Source organism: Ammodytes marinus (genome assembly GCF_949987685.1).
Source record: "Ammodytes marinus genome assembly, contig: scaffold_32, whole genome shotgun sequence".
NCBI classification, from domain to species: domain Eukaryota; kingdom Metazoa; phylum Chordata; class Actinopteri; order Uranoscopiformes; family Ammodytidae; genus Ammodytes; species Ammodytes marinus.
This window is the reverse complement of record NW_027648335.1, coordinates 214654-232884: the sequence shown is the minus strand read 5'-3', so window position 1 is coordinate 232884 and position 18231 is coordinate 214654. Positions and strand designations below refer to the sequence as shown.

At 39.5% G+C, this 18231-nt stretch overlaps 1 protein-coding gene across 1 annotated transcript; it reads right to left on the bottom strand.

Moving 5' to 3' along the window:
* Nucleotides 1–4975: 4975 nt before the first annotated feature.
* Nucleotides 4976–15902, bottom strand: LOC307270708 (deoxyribonuclease-2-beta-like). The gene is made up of 7 exons (XM_080054595.1): nucleotides 15887–15902; nucleotides 14903–15207; nucleotides 14168–14348; nucleotides 13959–14043; nucleotides 9270–9431; nucleotides 7169–7342; nucleotides 4976–6192 (listed from the first exon to the last, which is right to left on the bottom strand). Exons 2-7 carry the CDS (start codon nucleotides 15199–15201, stop codon nucleotides 5750–5752), a joined length of 1344 nt encoding a protein of 447 aa, XP_079910721.1. The 5' UTR covers nucleotides 15202–15207; nucleotides 15887–15902; the 3' UTR covers nucleotides 4976–5749.
* Between the last annotated feature and the right edge of the window lie 2329 nt (nucleotides 15903–18231).

Here is an 18231-nt window from a genome sequence, read left to right as displayed (position 1 = left end):
TGCATGGTAATATAAAAAAACACAGATCACGATTCAGTGACGTCACCTGGAAAAAAATCTTCATGAACTCTTTGCATCGTGTGCAGCTGCAGGTCAATGGAGGCGCCTTTTATTTTCTTTAATTTTTTTCTGTTATTTTCCCTTTTAATTTTAATTTAATTGTAATTATTTTTCTTTTATTTTCTTAAATTTAATTTTTAATTTTATTTTTTTTTTTCTTATACGTTCTTTAATTTTTTTTTTTTTTTAAATACTTTATTTTAATTTTTTTAATTTTTTTTTTTAGAACATACACACACAACTAAACAAATTAAGTATGATGCACCTTTGAAGGAAAATGAATGCTGTAAAAAGTTACATAAACCCTCTGTTATGAATGCACACTGTTGTTATCTCCGCAACACAGGACAACTTGACACACACACACATTGGGACACGCGCACACACACACACACACACACACACACACACACACACACACACACACACACACACACACACACACACACAGATGTCCACACGACACTTCACTTTAAACAGGTTCAATGAAGGTCTATCTGTTGCACAAACGTTTATTTATATATTATTGAATTTTAGATTTTTTTTTTTCTTCAATGTTACTTTAGTGAATTTATTTATCTGGATGTCATAGTAACGGTTATTGATTCTCCTGATTTTTACCTGATCGAACACTGCAATGTTTAATTCTCTTCACTTTATCTGAAAATGTCTAAAATAATATATTTCTTAATCATGTAAGGAGGTTGGATTTTCCCTAATTTTTTTTTTTAATACTTGAGAACATACATACATACACACACACACAAAAAAAAGTTATAATAAAATAAACAACTAACATGGCGTACTCTACTTTACAGGTTTCTAAGGACATTGTTTAAAACTAAAGGTAAATGTTAAGCAGAAAATAAAAAGTCAGACGGCACTAACCCTCACCCATAGAGTCTCAGTCCTCTTCACAGCAGACCCGGGTTAGAATCCAGCCCGGGTCGTTCTCTGCATGTCATTCCCCTCTCTGACACATTTCAACTCTGTCTCTACACACTGTCTAATAAAGCAAAAAAAAGACCAAAAAAGAATCTTATAAAAATAATAATAAGTGTTTTTCTCCATAAAAGTTTGGACCAATATGAAAAAAAAATTAAATTGTGCATTTTGAAAAGTGTTTTGAATTTGTGAACCCTAAAAAATATTTGGACTAAAAGCAGTAGTGTTTTTACCACGCCAGCTGTTATTCCTGGGTGAGCGTATACCCATGACAAAGGCATTGAGAAAAACTATATAAAAATAGCATTCTTTGCACTGATGGTCTGGTTTTGCTGTTACATGTAATTTATGATCATCAGAGGAAAAATGAGACTGTTTCAGAAATATTTAAAAGTTCCTCGTAGCAGCTTTAAGTTTCCCTAAAACTGATAGATAACTAACAAACACCAATTACAACTATCAGAGTAAAACAAATAAGTATGAAGTATTTAGTAGTGACTGCTTTGTAGATTGGAACAGTGTAATTCAGACGGAGCGGGCCCGCCACACACACACACACACACACACACACACACACACACACACACACACACACACACACACACACACACACACACAGACACACACACACACACACACACACACACACACACACACACACAAACTTTAAACTTTTCATCTTTATTTCCTTTCTGTTACTTTAAACCTCGTGATGTAAGGAACCATGTCCTCGTTTAGTTTAAGTTTTTTAAATGTTTAATGTATTTAAGTTAAAATGGTTCCCTCCCACTGTGCCATTTCTTTCTCAAATGTTCGTTTATTTCTGATCTTGAAGTGAAGATGTTAGAGTAAGGTTGCGTTCCGAATCGCATACTCTTTCTTTTTTCTATTCTACATACTACATCTGACGATAAAAATAATCTAGTTAGGATGCAGTAGGCATACTATTGGGACATACTTTTCTCTCTTATTTCATCATTACATTGCGCCTTGATCTTGCCTCTTGCTTTTATATCCGTCGCATCCCCGTTTGTTTTCATATGGAGGCTTCGTCGATGTTACGTCACTTCACGTGCGCACTGGATTGTGGGTCAGAATCGCCCAAATAGGATGCACTTTTCAACACTAACAATCTTGGCCGCATGAAGTAGGACATCCGGGTACTTCTAACCATCCTAAATCTGGCCACAAGAATCGGGACATCCTAAATCTTTTTTCTACATACTATATAGTAGAAAGTATGCGATTCGGAACGCAACCTAAGTTTCTCACAGTAAGACAAAGAGAAGACAGATTTGAAAGACCAAACATTTGTTTTTCAGTTGAAACGGAACTGTACTCCTCACTGAAAACCAGGCAATGTTGATGTTTTTTTTAAAGAGCCATGCTGTTTCTTGCTGCCTTAAAGATGCTCCGAGGAACTTTCAGTTTGTGTTCATTCTAGCGCCCCCCTTTGGACAAAAGCGGTAGTGTTTTACTACGCCAGCTGTTGTTCCTGGGTGAGCGTATACCCATGACAAAGGCATTAAGAAAAACTATATAAAAACAGCATTCTTTGCACTGATGGTCTCGTTTGCTGTTACATGTTATTTATGATCATCAGGGGAAAAATTAGACTGTTTCAGAAATATTTAAAAGTTCCTCGTAGCACCTTTAAATGATCTAAATCGCGAGCAATTCATGAAAAGTTGAAGTAAATAGCAGCAGATACAAGATTATCGCTCAAAACAAGGAATGATAAACAAAACTTAAATGAAACAAATTGAAAAAACAGAACGAAAGTATATATAATGTGTATATATGAATCTCCTGTCAGATTGGCTCGGATTGATCTGCTATAAAAACTACTGTAAAGAGGTTATTCCTCCTCTGTGTAAATATGTACGATATCCTTTTGTATAATGTGGGCTAATGAAAGATGCTAATGAAAGATGCTAATGAAAGATGCTAATGAAAGATGCACAGACAGCGTTGAAGTGACTTTGTATTAATACACAACCTAGGCTCTGTACATATGTTGCTAGCTACGGTGGGCCCCCTTTGCTTACACACCAGTTTACAGAGCCTAGGCTGTGTATAAACACTGGATCATGAGGAGATATTCACTGATTTTGACAAAAAAGTGATTTCAACAACAAGCGTTATTCACTGTGTTTCTCTCCCTCACACTGTCCGATCGTTCTGCTGATTCTGCTGATGAAATATTTTGTGTTCTGAATATGTGTTGTCCGTCGTGGTCTCATCACACGTCCCTCTGGTTGTGCTGCAGCGCTCTGTAGATCGTAGATATCTTTAGTTGGTTTACAGTAGTTTGATATCAAGAGAAAATAAGATGTATGTGTTACTGCTGCCACTGTCAATAAAAAATGATCCAAGTGTGAAGAAAGCTGGACTGTTTATTCCTTCATCTGCAGCCAGGCAGATTTAATTTTTAATTTAACCTTTATTTATACTCGAAATATCATTGAGCGGTGAACCTCATTTACAATGATGTCGAGAAATAAATGTAAATGGTAAATGATCTCCACTTATAAAGCGCTTCTCCCTGGTTTTTCACAGACTCAAAGCGCTTTACATTGTTTTGTTCACATTCACCCATTCACACACACACACACACACACATTCATACACCGATAGCAGCAGCAGCTACCACGCAGGGTGCAAGCTAACTATCGGGAGACATTTAGGGTTCAGTGTCTCTTTGCCCAGGGACACTTGGACATGTGGCGGGGAGACGGGGGATCCAACCAGCGACCCTGTAACCCAGTGGACGACCGCCCTACCTGCTTCTTTACAGCTGCTGTTATTGGTGTGTATTAGTCATTTTACTTATTTGTTGCTTCAGAAACACATTGTTGTTCATATCTGTTCAATGCGGGTTTTATTGAAATGTCCTGTAGAGTGTTTTTTGTTGCTCTATAATTGTTGATTAGTGGTTCAGGCAGTATCATTTTATTCCATATATCAGGTAAATTGGTGGGTCACAATTTTCTAATTCTACCATTCATACACACACACACACACACACACACACACACACACACACACACACACACACACGCACACTCACACATCATTTTTAAATCCTACCATTAGTCAGGAGATTGAGCCAAAAGCGTGAATACACAGTTTGCAAAGGTTAATTGTGGTTTAATTTTCACTTTTAAAATTAAAATGTTTTAATTGTTAATTCACAATGTCTTGCTTCTTACAACCGTGACATTGTTGTTTTTAATGTGACCCTACACAGCAGAGGAAGTCGGCCATTTGTACAATTTCAAGCGTATTTCGGACATGTATTACTATTCCAACTCGCGCCTGTAAAGTGCAGCTTATCAGTCCACAAATCAGCAGTGAAAAAAATCCTAGAATTAGTGAACAATTAAGGCAAGGCAAGGCAAGGCAAGTTTATTTCTATAGCACAATTCAGACACAAGGCCACTCAAAGTGCTTTACAGGGGCAAGATTAGAATACATAAAACACATTATAAAACATTTAAAAGCGAATAAAAGAAGCAAATAAAATAAAAATTGCAGGTTAAAATGGAAACAAAAAAGTCTTCAGACTCGATTTGAAAGAACTGAGAGTTGCAGCAGACCTCAAGTTTTCTGAGAGTTTGTTCCAGATTTTTGGTGCATAAAAACTAAAAATTAAACGGATTTTAATTTTTAAGTGCATTCATATTATATATATTTGACGATTTTTTTCTCTCTCTTTCTGCTGGCCTCCTCTGAAACAGAACATGGCTGACTTCTGCTACAGTGACGTCTCCTACAAACACCTTAAATTGACTAATGGCCATCTCCATAAGGTAACAGACTAACTATGCATAAGTACCTCATATATATGGTACATAATTTATTATACATACTATTATTTTAACCACTGTTAACTGTCATGGAGATGATATACCAGATGACACAATGTTCCAGTTGTCAGTGAGATCTTTATTGAAGCAAGCGAGAGCCATTATCAGCGTTCACAGAGAGGGTGAATGCTTCAGAAGTTATAGTATTTAGAATGAACAACAAACAGCAAGTGCATACAACACAGTGTGTAGATGTTTTCAGTTCCATCATTGTCTAACTTTAACCTTCAAAACCTTCCAAACGTCTCAGTCATAACAGCCTGACAACTATTCCTTATCTTCATTACCTCAACAGTCTACCATCTGTGTTGCACACACACACACACACACACACACGCACACGCACACGCACACGCACACGCACACGCACACGCACACGCACACGCACACGCACACACACACACACACACACACACAGGAGGAGGTCAAACCCTCTCCAGGTCAGAACTCCTTTACAATGAGTTTACTTGTATTTAGTTTCCCAACAACATACATGGCAGTATAACACAAATACACATGATTATTAACTGAAGCTTGAACACAGTATAGAGATGTTTCCCTTCACCATAGATTCAGAAATATGACGATTTGAAATTATAAACCAAAGCAAACACAAACGCAGAAAGTAGAGGATTTAAAACTATGTCAACGGTGAGATTTTTTCGGCCCATTGAAGGTTTAATTTTTGCCCTTTCTATATAATCCATTTAATTACCAATAATATCTGCAGGAAACAATAAATTCACTCCTACTTCTACAAATTAATTCCGTTATTTTCCTTCATTAAACTTAATTAGACTTTCTGGAACTCAACAGAGAGCTGCACAATTTCAATTTGTCCCTTAGAATATTTTATAATTTAACTCTAAGAACTGTTAACATCTGTATTTTACATTGTGTTTCTTTTTAACTGGGCAGCCCTCATACGCTGCAATGAACCCATTAAACATCTTCCACACCTTAACAGTCTTATCAGCCGTAACACCATCAACAACATCACCAGCATTAACATCCTGAATGCACAGTGCCCCCCCACGCCTTTTGAATTGGGTCGGTGCTCTGTTGGAATCAGCGATGCAGGTCCACCTGTTGTTTCGATCTGAGGTTCTAGTTACGCACCATTTTGAATGATCATTTCCGTTTTCCCAGGTTACCCATTCCCCCGCTTCACCCAAAGGAGTCGTTACAGAGTCAATATTGTAGACTCGAGGTCTGTTTTGTGGGCAGTAGGAATCTTCACGACGCGGCTGCCCGCCCCACGTCTGGACGTACACATGACTCCATAGTTGGTTTGCAATAGTGACGTAGAGATCTCCTTCTGCAAGAACAACAAGAGGCAAGTTAGAGAAAAACCTGTTAAACCTTAAAACAGCTTCATACTGACACAAGATATAGAACGACAAGAAAACTTCATGTTATGATTATCTTGAATGAAATAATTCACAATAATATCCTGATAAGCGCACGGTGAACACCCATTGGCTGTTGACAGTGCTCACGTCATTTAACTTTGCATGAGCCAAAACTAAAGAGTTACGCTAATATAAAACCTGTTTGATTTTGTTGGAACGTCAAAACTGGAATAAGACTTCAAACAGCTGAGCCACCTTACACAAAACGACTGAGATGACAGAGCCAAACTCTATTCTACATCGTTTGGTGTGAGGTCGCATTAGTGAGATACACAGTTATTATTCACCTCGATCAACATCGGAGGGGATCATGATTTATGACATTTGGTTCCTAATACTGACTCTCCTCTGCAAACTGATATTAAATTGCAACTGCACCCTTTTACATGTTTTTTGAAATAGAAGCTGAATTAAATTACTATGTTGTTAAGGAACACATACACTCACCGGCCACTTTATTAGGTACACCTGTTCAATTTCTTATAAAACAAAAAGCTAATCTTCAAATCACATGGCCGCAGCTCCAGGGGCGTTTCTAAGTTTCTAAAACATCCGGGGCCTAAGAGGGAAAAGGATAGTGCGCGCTGCAATTTTTTTTGTATACTTTATTGTCAATTTAGAATCCATGGTCTGAGCGCATTTTTAAAAATCGTGCAGTTACCCTTTAATATGATTAATACTATAAGAGACTGCTCCACCCTTTAGCAAACTAAATTCAAATGTCCCTCTTTGCTGAGTTGCTCTTAAACAAGGTGTACAGATTAGACTGTGGTTGTTGAATTAAATATTCTGAAATAAAACTGACTTTTTGAGATTAATGTCAAAATGAATCTCTAATAATGACTTAAATATATTAATGTGACTGTCATGCAGATTACTCACCTTCCCTCTCTTCTGACTGTTGTTTAGCAAAGCTACGAAACTCTCGTCCACCAGCTGAGGTCAGCGTCTGATAAGAAGCTGGTGGATCATATCTTCTCTTCTTCAAGTGATATAGTAAATCATCCATATTATGATGATCAAACGGGTACGCTCTGATGTACAGCAGGTGATCAGCTTCAAATGCAACACAACACAGTTAGGATGCTAAGTGTTAGAGCCTTTCTCACTGTGGACCAACATGACAAGGAGAAAAGGCAGTAGAGACAATCCACACACTTAACAACTGTCAGCCATTGTATAATTCATACGTCATTGAAAATGAGGGTCACCCCTCAATTGGTCTCTCGAGGATAAATAAAAGTTAAATGAAAAATGAAATAATGCACTGGAGTAAGGACTCAGCAGGACTAGAATTGAATATGCAAAACACTAGGGCCCTCATTTATCAACCTTGCGTAGACCAGAAATTTGGGTGTACGTACATTTCCACGCAAACCTCGGCATTTATCAATATGGACTTGAGCGTAGGATACGCTCAAATCCCACGCCAGCTCTCAGCTCGTGTACGCAAGTTTGTAAACAGCATGGACTCGCAGTGCAGGCTGTGCCGGGTAGCCGATGACTTTGTTGGACAATTATTAGAAGATAATACAAATGCAGTGTTTGCTCAGACCGAAATAAATATATTAATCACTTAAAAATGTGCAGCTTATGGTGTGCAACTGAGTAGGAGCACTGATTCAATAGTGCGCACACCGGCCACTTAGGAGGGCTGCATGGGACTGCGTAAGGGCAGTTGTCTGGAGCAGCTGGGGGGACACTGAGGCACGGGGGCTGCATTCATTCAAAATGTTAGCCACAGTATTAAATATGTAGTAGTAGGCCTACACTGCTCTTTATGATAAAAAATATACGGCACAACATTCAACTTAACATTTCATTTATTTGACGCACTTTTTAGATGTTAATTCCTCTTTTAATGTGTCATTGATCGCTTAAGCGAGAGATTTATTTCCACCGTTAACCTGCACGTTTTTCCGATCTGCTGGTGGAGCAGGACAGTGGGCGCTCTCACAGCTGATCGTTGCCTGGTCGGCTTGTGCAGCTGACGGCCGGGCTGACCACTCGTGCCAAGCGCATGCTGTCATACAGTAAAACGCAAAATGTGTTATTTTTAGTTTTTACAACCCTTTTGAGTAGTGCTATCTAAAAGGGCCAATACATTCTAATCATTCAAATCTCTGCAGACCTGTATTTATTTTATGGGGACCATTACCGGACAGTTCGTGCGTCTGTTTCTCCTCTAGCACTTGTATTATGCCCGCACCCTCAGTTGGTTGCATTTAAGAACAGCAACACGCTTTTTTTAGTGGCGATTTTTTAGTCAGACCACTTTTTCTTCATCTATTCAAAGAAATGGCGACATATAATTGTATATGCTGTTTTATAGCATTTGAGCAATAGCCATATGTAAACCTAAAATGCAAAATCCTCAGCTGGAGATCGTTTGTTGTCAACACCAACGCTGTTGACCGCAGCAGTTATTTTCTTCCTAACTGCTGCCTTCTGTCGTTCTTTGATGCCGCTTGTAATGCTCCGAAATGAAACTCTTTATTTTTCTACTTTCGCTGTTATTCTGTCAATTTCTACTTCAGAGAAGTTCCTCTTTTGTACCGTAATTCGCATATCCATGTCGCAAAACCCCTGGGCGAGGCCTCTAAACTGAGAAAATATAGGGGCGTGGTACGATTGTTTTCAGCCGCTGCATTTATCAATAATGGCGTGGCGTACGCCGAGATTGGCGAGATACGACTGTTTGATAAATCCCACGCGATACCTGGCGTAGGGAGGTATTTGCGCCAGAATCTGCACCAGTTTCCACGCAAGTTTGATAAATGAGGGCCTAGAAGTATGAACAGGACACACACACACACACACACACACACACACACACACACACACACACACACACACACACACACACACACAGACATACAGAGAGACAGGGGGAATGGCAGACAGCAGAAAGAGAAAACAGGAAACCTCTTTGGCAATGGCTATACAACTAAGATGTTTATGTAGATTTAAATGAGGATATTACTTATTTGATCGAACTGGTCGTCGTTGAATGTTACACAGAGAAACGTCTGAGCGTATGTCTTTCCAGTGTCAGGGTAGAAGGTTTCTGCATTTCTTCTGTAAGGGAACCGTGGTGTGCTGTGTACGAGCCAGACTACAGTGGTACTGTTCTTCATCACGACTCCTGAGGACACAGACAGACAGACAGACAGACAGACAGACAGACAGACAGACAGACAGACAGACAGACAGACAGACGGACAGACAGACAGACAGGCAGACGGACAGACGGACAGACCAAATCCAGTTTAGGGCCCCCATTGCCCAAAAGTCTGGGGCCTGTTCATGCCATTCAGACTGACTAGACCAGTGGTGTCAAACATACGGCCCGCGATGATTTAATCCTGCCCGCGACTTGTACAGCACACATTTCTGAGCATTTCAACAAAAAAAGTAAGTCTCTAGCCCATTCCTGTGAGGAGTTATGAATTTTTAAAGAAATAACCAAAATGCTCACTTCAGCCGCTAGGGGGCAGCCAAAATAAAAAAAGCACATTTTAGCAACGTGGGAAATGGTAAATGGCAATCTTGCTTCACCGCTATTAATGTTTCCTCCAGTGCTTTATGGCAAAGTAAAAACCAAAAAATAAAAATAAAAATAAAACTATTTTTAAAAATAAAACTATTTTTATTTTTAGTGCTGAACAATTAAAGGCTCTGGCAACCCACAGACATAAATATATGACATTAATGTTGGGTTTCTCTATAAGCTGTTTACAGTCATCCAATTAAAAATTTATTTTCATAAATATTATAAAATGTAGTCTAAAAAACTGCTTTTTTGTTGTCTAGAACATTTTGCAGGGCGGTGTGGGCGTGGCCAACAACGTTCTGTAAGGGAACGTTCTCTCACTCACGGTGCTGAGCAGGTTTAGCCCAGTTCAGACCAAAGATTCACCACACAACGAGACGCAAACTAGAAAATGCTGCACATGCTCACAACAGCCTGACTGGCAGTTCACACGGGCTGCGACGGTAGCTGGTTTCCCTAGCAACGGTGAATGCTCTGGCACAGCTGAGAGCGCAAGCTCAACATCACTTGCAGAAAGTAACTTATTATTATTAGGCCTATATAGGGTTGCAATTAGTTGTAGGATATTTTTTCCCACTACAACGCAACCTGTTTAATTGAAACAGGTGTCAGTGTCACAATGAAAATATATAAAAAATATCTCTGTCTCATATTTATTGTTATATCTTATTAGTTTATTTCCCATTTAACTTGCAAAAAAATCTGCTATCTATTTTAGACATATGCATTTTTAAATGTTTTTGAGGATAGGAGTGGGAGAGAGAGAGAGAAAGAGAGAGAGAGAGAGAGCGAGAGAGAGAGAGAGAGAGAGAGAAAACGGAGTCTGATTATGTTTCTCATCACGTGTGCTGATGCGAAATGTGGTTTGAATTAAGAGCACAAGGAGTAAAATATAAAAAAAGACAATCAAATGAGTTCAAACCAGCCGGCTAGTTGGATCCTAAGCATGCAGGCTAACGTTGTCCAGACGATCAACAGTGTGGAGACCCGCTGTTGAAGTAGCCTACGCTACAGGCAGCCACAGAAACATATTCTCAGAAGGGAGCTGACAAAAAAAAAACTCTGCCTGCACTTCAATAAAAACTCGCTACATTGATAAAAAAAAATGCATCACCAACGCAGTATTGTTACATGCAGCAGTGACACATGCCATATTGGTCTGATTATAAGAAGGGTTTCCCCCTGGGAATATGTAGTAAAAAGTCGTGTCGTTTTATATTCGGGGTCTAATATTCAGCGTCCAGTTATGGACTGACCGTTACCAGAGCGATCATCAGCTGGGCAATTGTGTCCAACTTGTGGTTATTTACAGTGGCGGCTCCTGACAATAATCTCAGGGGGGGCAATTGTTGCCATAATGGGAAATATGACCCAAAATTAACCTAAATCAGATAGCATATGACATGCATTTAACTGTTTGTTTTTCCTGTTCATCTGGCATAACCACTCTGGCAACATTAGACAAGCATTGCACTGTACAGTATTTTTGGAAATTAAGTTAGTTAATTTCTTGAATAAAATTATTTTAGCTCTAAAATGATTTAATTATCCGGCTGTGGCCATCACAGATAACTTGTCATCTACCAGTGTGCTCCTCAGATAGGCTTCCTTTAAAAGTTAGGAGACAAAAATGGATGCTGGCATAGCATGTGCAACATTAACAGTGCTAATCATCACATTGGTTTGGGTTACTACTGTCTACAGCACTTGGTAGGCGGGTTTATGTCGGACGGTGAAAGCAGCTGTCAGCTAAACGACGATCAACAGCTGATCACCGTTCAATAGCCGATCAGCTGTTGAACGGCGCTGGCTCGTATATGCAGATTGATGTTTAATGTTTGTTTTACCTTTTCTGAGAGATGATGCATAGGGTTGACACCCAAAGTTATCCATGCGGTCTCTGTGCTGCCATCAGGATGGATAAAAAGCCAGTATACAGTCCATATCATCATGCAGCGGCAGCAGGACAGAGCGTTAGCGCATTAGCATCCTGCTAGCCTCGTTAGCCGTTCAAACGAGCCCCGTGAAAATCCGCGTTTATAAGATCCCCCAATCCATCTTGGTAGATACTTGCTTGATGGTTACATTTTGTCTGGGAAAGACCTAGTCCGAGTCCGATCAAGTAAGTAGCTTGCCAGCCTAGCCTGAGTTGATATAAAGTTGTGTTGGTCTTGAATATGACCGCTCTGGGCTGCATACTGGACATGTGACTGTATTAGTCACTGTAATTGGTTTATTGTTTACTGTACGTATGACGACAACACGTTAGGGCGAGCACCCCCGGAACCCATAGAGATTGCATTGCGAGGCTTGCAGTTTGAAAAAAAAAAGTTTTACATTGATGTCTATGAGAGCGCTGGGGGCGATTTTCAACCAGCCCGACATCGCCCCAGAGTGACGGTACAGAGCACAGACGCTGATTGTACAATGATATTCAGACTTAGATGCAGGTAAAAACTGTATTGAAATCATAAATTATGATTATTAATACAAAAAAAAAAAAAAACATAATTATTATTCATTATTATATTTTCGTTTTTTGCTGATATGGCTCAAGGAGGGCGGCGCCCTATCGCCCTCTATGGGCGAGCCGCCACTGGTTATTTATTTATTTTCGGGTGGAGCACGAGCTGCGCACTCAGATGCGGCCGGACAGAGGTGTGTGCGCTTGGATAGAGAACGATGAGTCGAGCGGAAAAAGAGGCACGGGAAATGGCCAAAGATCTCCACATCCCCAGCACTGAATTCAAAGCCTTGACTTTTTTTTGTTGCGAGTCGACGTGTCAGAGGCTTTGAATCGGCGAAGCGATCGACAGTGGCTTTTCTGCGCAATTTGGAGACTTGTCTCTCAGGTCTCGGGACACAATCGGATCGTGAAAGCCTGTCCCCTCTACAACATTAACGTTCAGGAATCCCCGGTGATCATTTAGTCTTAAACCACATAGTTTTTCTGCACGGCGGCTCGGCGAGGTCTCACTGTGAACGTCACCATCACAGTGTTTCACCGGGGTGCGCGCTGCTTCGCTCAGACGGGGCTGTGAGTGTAGGCTCAGGCGCAAAGAGACAGTCTGTAGGCCTATCTCTTGCACGGCTCCAGAGATATTGTATATATTTGTTTTTTAGAACGTGTGACGTCCCAAGATAGAGACGTAAGCCAAGGTTCGAATCAGAAATGTTCAAATGGCCGTCTCAATGCATTTTAGAACAGAGATCCTTCGCGTGACATCACAAGATATAGCTCGCTCTAAGCTGAGGCAACATTCGAATCAGGATTTTTCAAATGCTCGACCAACTGACATGACAGTATGTTTGCGGGGGCGCTGACAGATATTCCTAAAACCTTTCATACACATATTAGCACTGATTTTACCCCCCAAATAACATAGTTACAAGGATTTAGTGGATTTGGGTTGCCAGGGCCTTTAATGTACTAGCAAGCGTGGTGTGTCTGCGGCTCTGTGTGCGCGAAACGAGCAGGAGCATGCTAGTGTAGGCCTACAAGATTCATTTCCTAATTTTCCATGCTGCTTTATTTTTATGTTTTAAATTGGGAGAAACGAATTCCAAAACAACCAATAACCTCTGTATTTAAAAATAAATCAAAGCAATAGAAGTTGTACTTTTATTTAATTGTATTTTGTACTGTCTGCATGTTTGCACAAAATGTGTCCCTGTACATATAGTAAACAAAATTGGACAACTGTAACGTCAGTGCCTGTTGTATTTGTGTATTCAAATAAACAGTTGTTTATTTCATTAGTGCGTATTGGCATCTTTGAGCAAAATACCCCCAACATTTTTTGCTGCGGCGCCTATTCCCATGGCCAGCAGCAACCTTTACTAAGACATTTCCTGGGGGCTACAGAGATCCCTTGTGATCCGTGATAATGTAGGTTACAAATGTAGACTGAGTGATAAAGCATATTACTGAAAAACAAAGCTAGAGATTTGGAGTTGACATATGTACGTTATTTTGCCATTATTTTACTGGTCCGGCCCACTTGAGATCAGAGAGGCTGTATGTGGCCCTCCAACCAAAATGAGTTTGACACCCCTGGACTAGACTCTGTGTTTCACTGAAAACATGACGCAGGTTCAAAGAGACATTTCTCTCCTCACCTTTACTGTGGCCGAATGTATCACTAGCTGCTAGATAACGGTCTGGAGTCCCATCACTGTAGCTGATGAATGCAAAGTTTGGTGACTATAAATGAAGCAGAAGAAAGTTTCAGAAACATTATTCTGTCAGTTTGCAGAATCACTGTTTCCTCACTGAGAAGGTTTGTGTCATGGTTTCCTTTCATGAAAAGTTAAAAAATTATTCTCACAGGCAATGTGGTTTGGACAAAAATGGGCTTGAGGGTGTTTGCCAGGACGCCTTTGGTATGGTTGATGAGCTTATGCTTACTGATGTTATAATGATAGGAAGGTTCATCTTGAGTTGAATCGATGTAAATATATTCCAACCCACTGAGCGGCTTAAGTCTGGGCGCCTTGTAAATGATGAACCTGATAAGGAGCAGAGGAGAGAAACGTCAGTCAGCAGAAACAATACAGACTCTATAAATCACTGGTCTCTCAGTGTAACAAACTCTTCTCTGTGTCTGTGCTCATCATGTAGTCAGAGGAGATATATCAGAGCAATAGCACAGCAATCTGTATTTAGTCATAATGTTTCATTTTCTGTTTCAATGTAATTTCAATTTGAAATGTTTTCTCAATTTGTCTACGGCTTCATCCTCCATCCCAACCCAGAAACAGACATTCTAGGCTCCTCACAACAACCAGAGACTTTAGGTCGTACTAAAGCTTTGTCTATCCAGTATGGGATGGTTATCACTAAAAAATGATTCTTAAGGTTTGGAATAAGGAGATAGCCCCCTGCTTTGATATGTGGCTCATGGAGTTCTCTAGTACTTTATGGAGAAAATTTGTTTGTGTTCTTTATTAAAAAATAATCAAAAAATTATGTTATGTGCTTATGCCTTGTGTCTGAAAGCTGCCACATACACAAACTTTACTTTGATGGAAACGTGTATTTAAAGGTTATGAAAGAAACTCACCAGTCCACTTCTTCATTGTTTTCATTCCTGCAGGTCACTTTGTCCTCAAGCTTGACCTTTTTTTTAAAGATTGTTTTTTTGGCATTTTCAGGCTTTTCATTAGATATTACAGAGTTCAAAAGGGGAGACAGAGGGGGGACGACCTGCGGTAAAGGTCCAGAGGGCAGATTTGCAACGATGGACAGAGCCAACACGGTACGCACTCCATCCTCTACACCACCGGGGCACTCCACTTTGTCCTCATCTGAGGCCTCAGGGATGCAGCAGAGCAGACTGACCAACATAATCAGCCTCCACATAACGCCCTGAAACACAGCAACAGGCAAAGACTTCAATTATTAGTTCCATTTCATTCTCTAGTTTGTCTCTCAATGTTTCCACTGGTGACATGTTACATGTTACAGTTTCAAAAATAACCTGAGTGTACTAGTAGTTCAACTCCATTTTGCAGAAGCTTGTTCATAAATCCTAACCGTTTAGAAAAAATCAATAAACAAAAATCTTTTTCTTTATTTTTAGAAAGTTTTTTAAAAGATTTCAAAATGCTTTGGAGACACACATTCATTAATTTCCCGAAATAAACAATTTGAAGATCAAAGTTAGTCTGCAGAATCTGTCTGTCCCAGTGTGTGTGTATCGGCCTGCACTGCACGCCACCAATGTGGACGACGATAATGACATCACGGTTAACAGAGGAACTGAGAACACAAAAACATTTCTTTGTGTTGCCGTTTAGAGATTTTTGTAAACGTTCACACCTCTTGTCTAGACTGTAAAAACAGCAGATTTTTAAACTAAGTTTTATAAAACATTTTCAATCAGATTATTGTCAGAGCTTGTTGAGACAACTTTATCATATTGAGTTGTACTGTTTTATATTGTGTTTTATACCAGGTTTCCAAAGGCTTTAGATACAATCAAATTGTATTTCCTGTTGTTGACATTTTAAAGTATTTCCTCATTTATGTTTCAAAGAGTTCTTACCTTTGTTGTTGGCTTCACACCGACCCGGGGCACTGAGACAGAGAGATGCTGCAGGAGTTTTTATATCAGTGGAGAGGAGGGTGGACGCTCCGGTCACATGATTTCACAGAAACAGTTTCAGAGACAGACACAGGTGAGGCTCTCCACAGTGTGACTGTTTCTCTGTGCTGTACTGTAAAATTAATTCATGTTAAATATTGTCATAATGTGAATGAATGGATGTTTAATAAAATGTGGTTCTATAAGAACATATTAAATCCATGCAAAGTGATGATTTATATAAACATACTTGCCTTAGAGTTCCTGTATTTTCCCTCAGGGCATAAATGAATACATATTTTATGCTACTGATTAGAATCTCCTCCCTCCCTTCACAACCTGTTCAACTGGTGGTTTGACGTCACACCATTTCTCCGAAATCACGTGGATACCTTTAAACTAGTTCACCTTTTAACTTAATTATTATTATTATTATTATTATTATTATTATTATTATTATTATTATTATTATTATTATTATACTTAAAGGATGCATGGCATCAATTTACTCAAACAAAAAATGAAATAAATTGGTCAGGTTTTTAGAAAATAACTAATAAAAAACATATTAAGGACATCAGACTGTCAGCTTCAAAACCTGCGGTAGGAATCAAGTTAAATACAAGTACAAATAAAAATGGAGGGTGAGGGAGATTCAGATTATGTAATAACCACACAGCCGGGCTGGTGGAATTTACTTTCAGTAGAATAGGCTATTTATAGAAAGGTGTAACTGTAATTACACATGAGCTGGCACGCCACGCCAAAGCATTGAATGAAGAGAGGCTTGCTGGCAGAAACAGGAATGCAGACAGGTAACAAAATGGGGTTGACACATTGAGCAAACAAAGCAGAGGATCTGTTTATGAGAGAAGCTGATAGACAACATGTGAAGCATGTGAGGAGGGGGAGGGGCAGATCAGCTGATTACAGTGAAACTCTCCTTGCGTTCTAAATCTCATACTGTAATTCATTATTTTCTTCGTACTACAGCTGATAGACGTATGAAAGAAGAACAAGTAAAAATAACTTGTAAGAGCTATTTTAAGTGTTATTCTGTAAACTACCACTTGGGTAGTAGTGCCACGGTCACTTAGGGAACTTAAAGGTGCTGTAAGCAGAATGGTTCTTTTAGCTAACTTCCTATCAGTTACTGCAGTTAGCGGTCCCCTCGCTCGTCCCTACGTCACCACATTAATGCACTGCGGTCTTCAAGCAGCGAGTTATCTAGCATCATCTCAGATCCATAAGTGTGATAAAACATGATAAAAACCATCAAAACAGACATTGGGAAGGATTTTTACCTGCTCCGCCATTGTAGGCGCATACACATTCACCCATCTGTCGCTCTGGCGTGCACCGGCAGTGAGACCATGAGTGAGACGGGTGTCGGTTTGTAGTGTTCTCTCTTGTGATTGGATAAAAATTTCGGGATCCTCCAATAAGTTTATTTGCCGATTACATGCAGAGCAGCTGACTGAGAGATCGGCTTTATGAAACGTGCACATTATGTAAGTGATCACTGTATGAATAAAGAGCGATTTAACACTTATATTAACATAAATAAACCGCTTACTTCACCTTTAAGCAGCTGACAGTCTTTGGCCCAATCCCAATGTCCACCTGGCCTATGAACAAATGTTTTCATCTTTATTGTTAAAGATAGGGAGTGCTGCTCAGACATGCAATTTTTATTGCACAAGAAAACCTTAAACGTGTCTAAAAGTTTTACATCTGTGAGTTTTGTTCTTGTAAATTTGTCCTATTTTTTCTCTCTCTTGTATATTTATGTGTTAATATGCTTTTACATTTGCCCCTCGTGTTTCAGGTAATACGTTTATTTTTCTTGAAATGGAATTAGGAAAAAAAACTTCAACACAGTGAACAATCTTTTACATTGTTTCTATAAATATGAAACTCCAGCATTCGTATTCGTATGAAAATTACAAAAAAAAGCACAAAAATCCATCCGGTTTGTCCATTCAGTGATCAGTAGTGTTGTGTTGTTGTTGATGTTGTTACTGTTGATGCCGATGGTGTTGACACACTGCCCTTTAAATGCTTTCATTGACGCTGATGCTGTTTATGGCACATAGCACTTTATATCTTGGCACCTTATTTTTAAGCACTTTATGACTCCTCATACTGTTGTGTTTTGTGTCCATTGTTGTCTTGTATTGTCGTGTGTTTTTAGCCACTATCTTCTTCGCTGTAAACAAATTTGCTCTTGGGACATTAATAAAAACCTTGAACCTAGTGATGCCACTGTGTATGAGAGGTCAGAGGTCATACACAGGCCGCAGCCC

Coding starts and splice junctions, on each gene's coding strand:
- LOC307270708 (XM_080054595.1), bottom strand. CDS start 15,201: ATGTGGAGGCTGATTATGTTGGTCAGTCTGCTCTGCTGCATCCCTGAG. Junction 9,432..13,958: donor TACATTCGGCCACAGTAAAG/GTGAGGAGAGAA, acceptor CTGTGTCCTCAG/GAGTCGTGATGAAGAACAGT. Junction 7,343..9,269: donor CGACCAGTTCGATCAAATAA/GTAATATCCTCA, acceptor TTGCATTTGAAG/CTGATCACCTGCTGTACATC.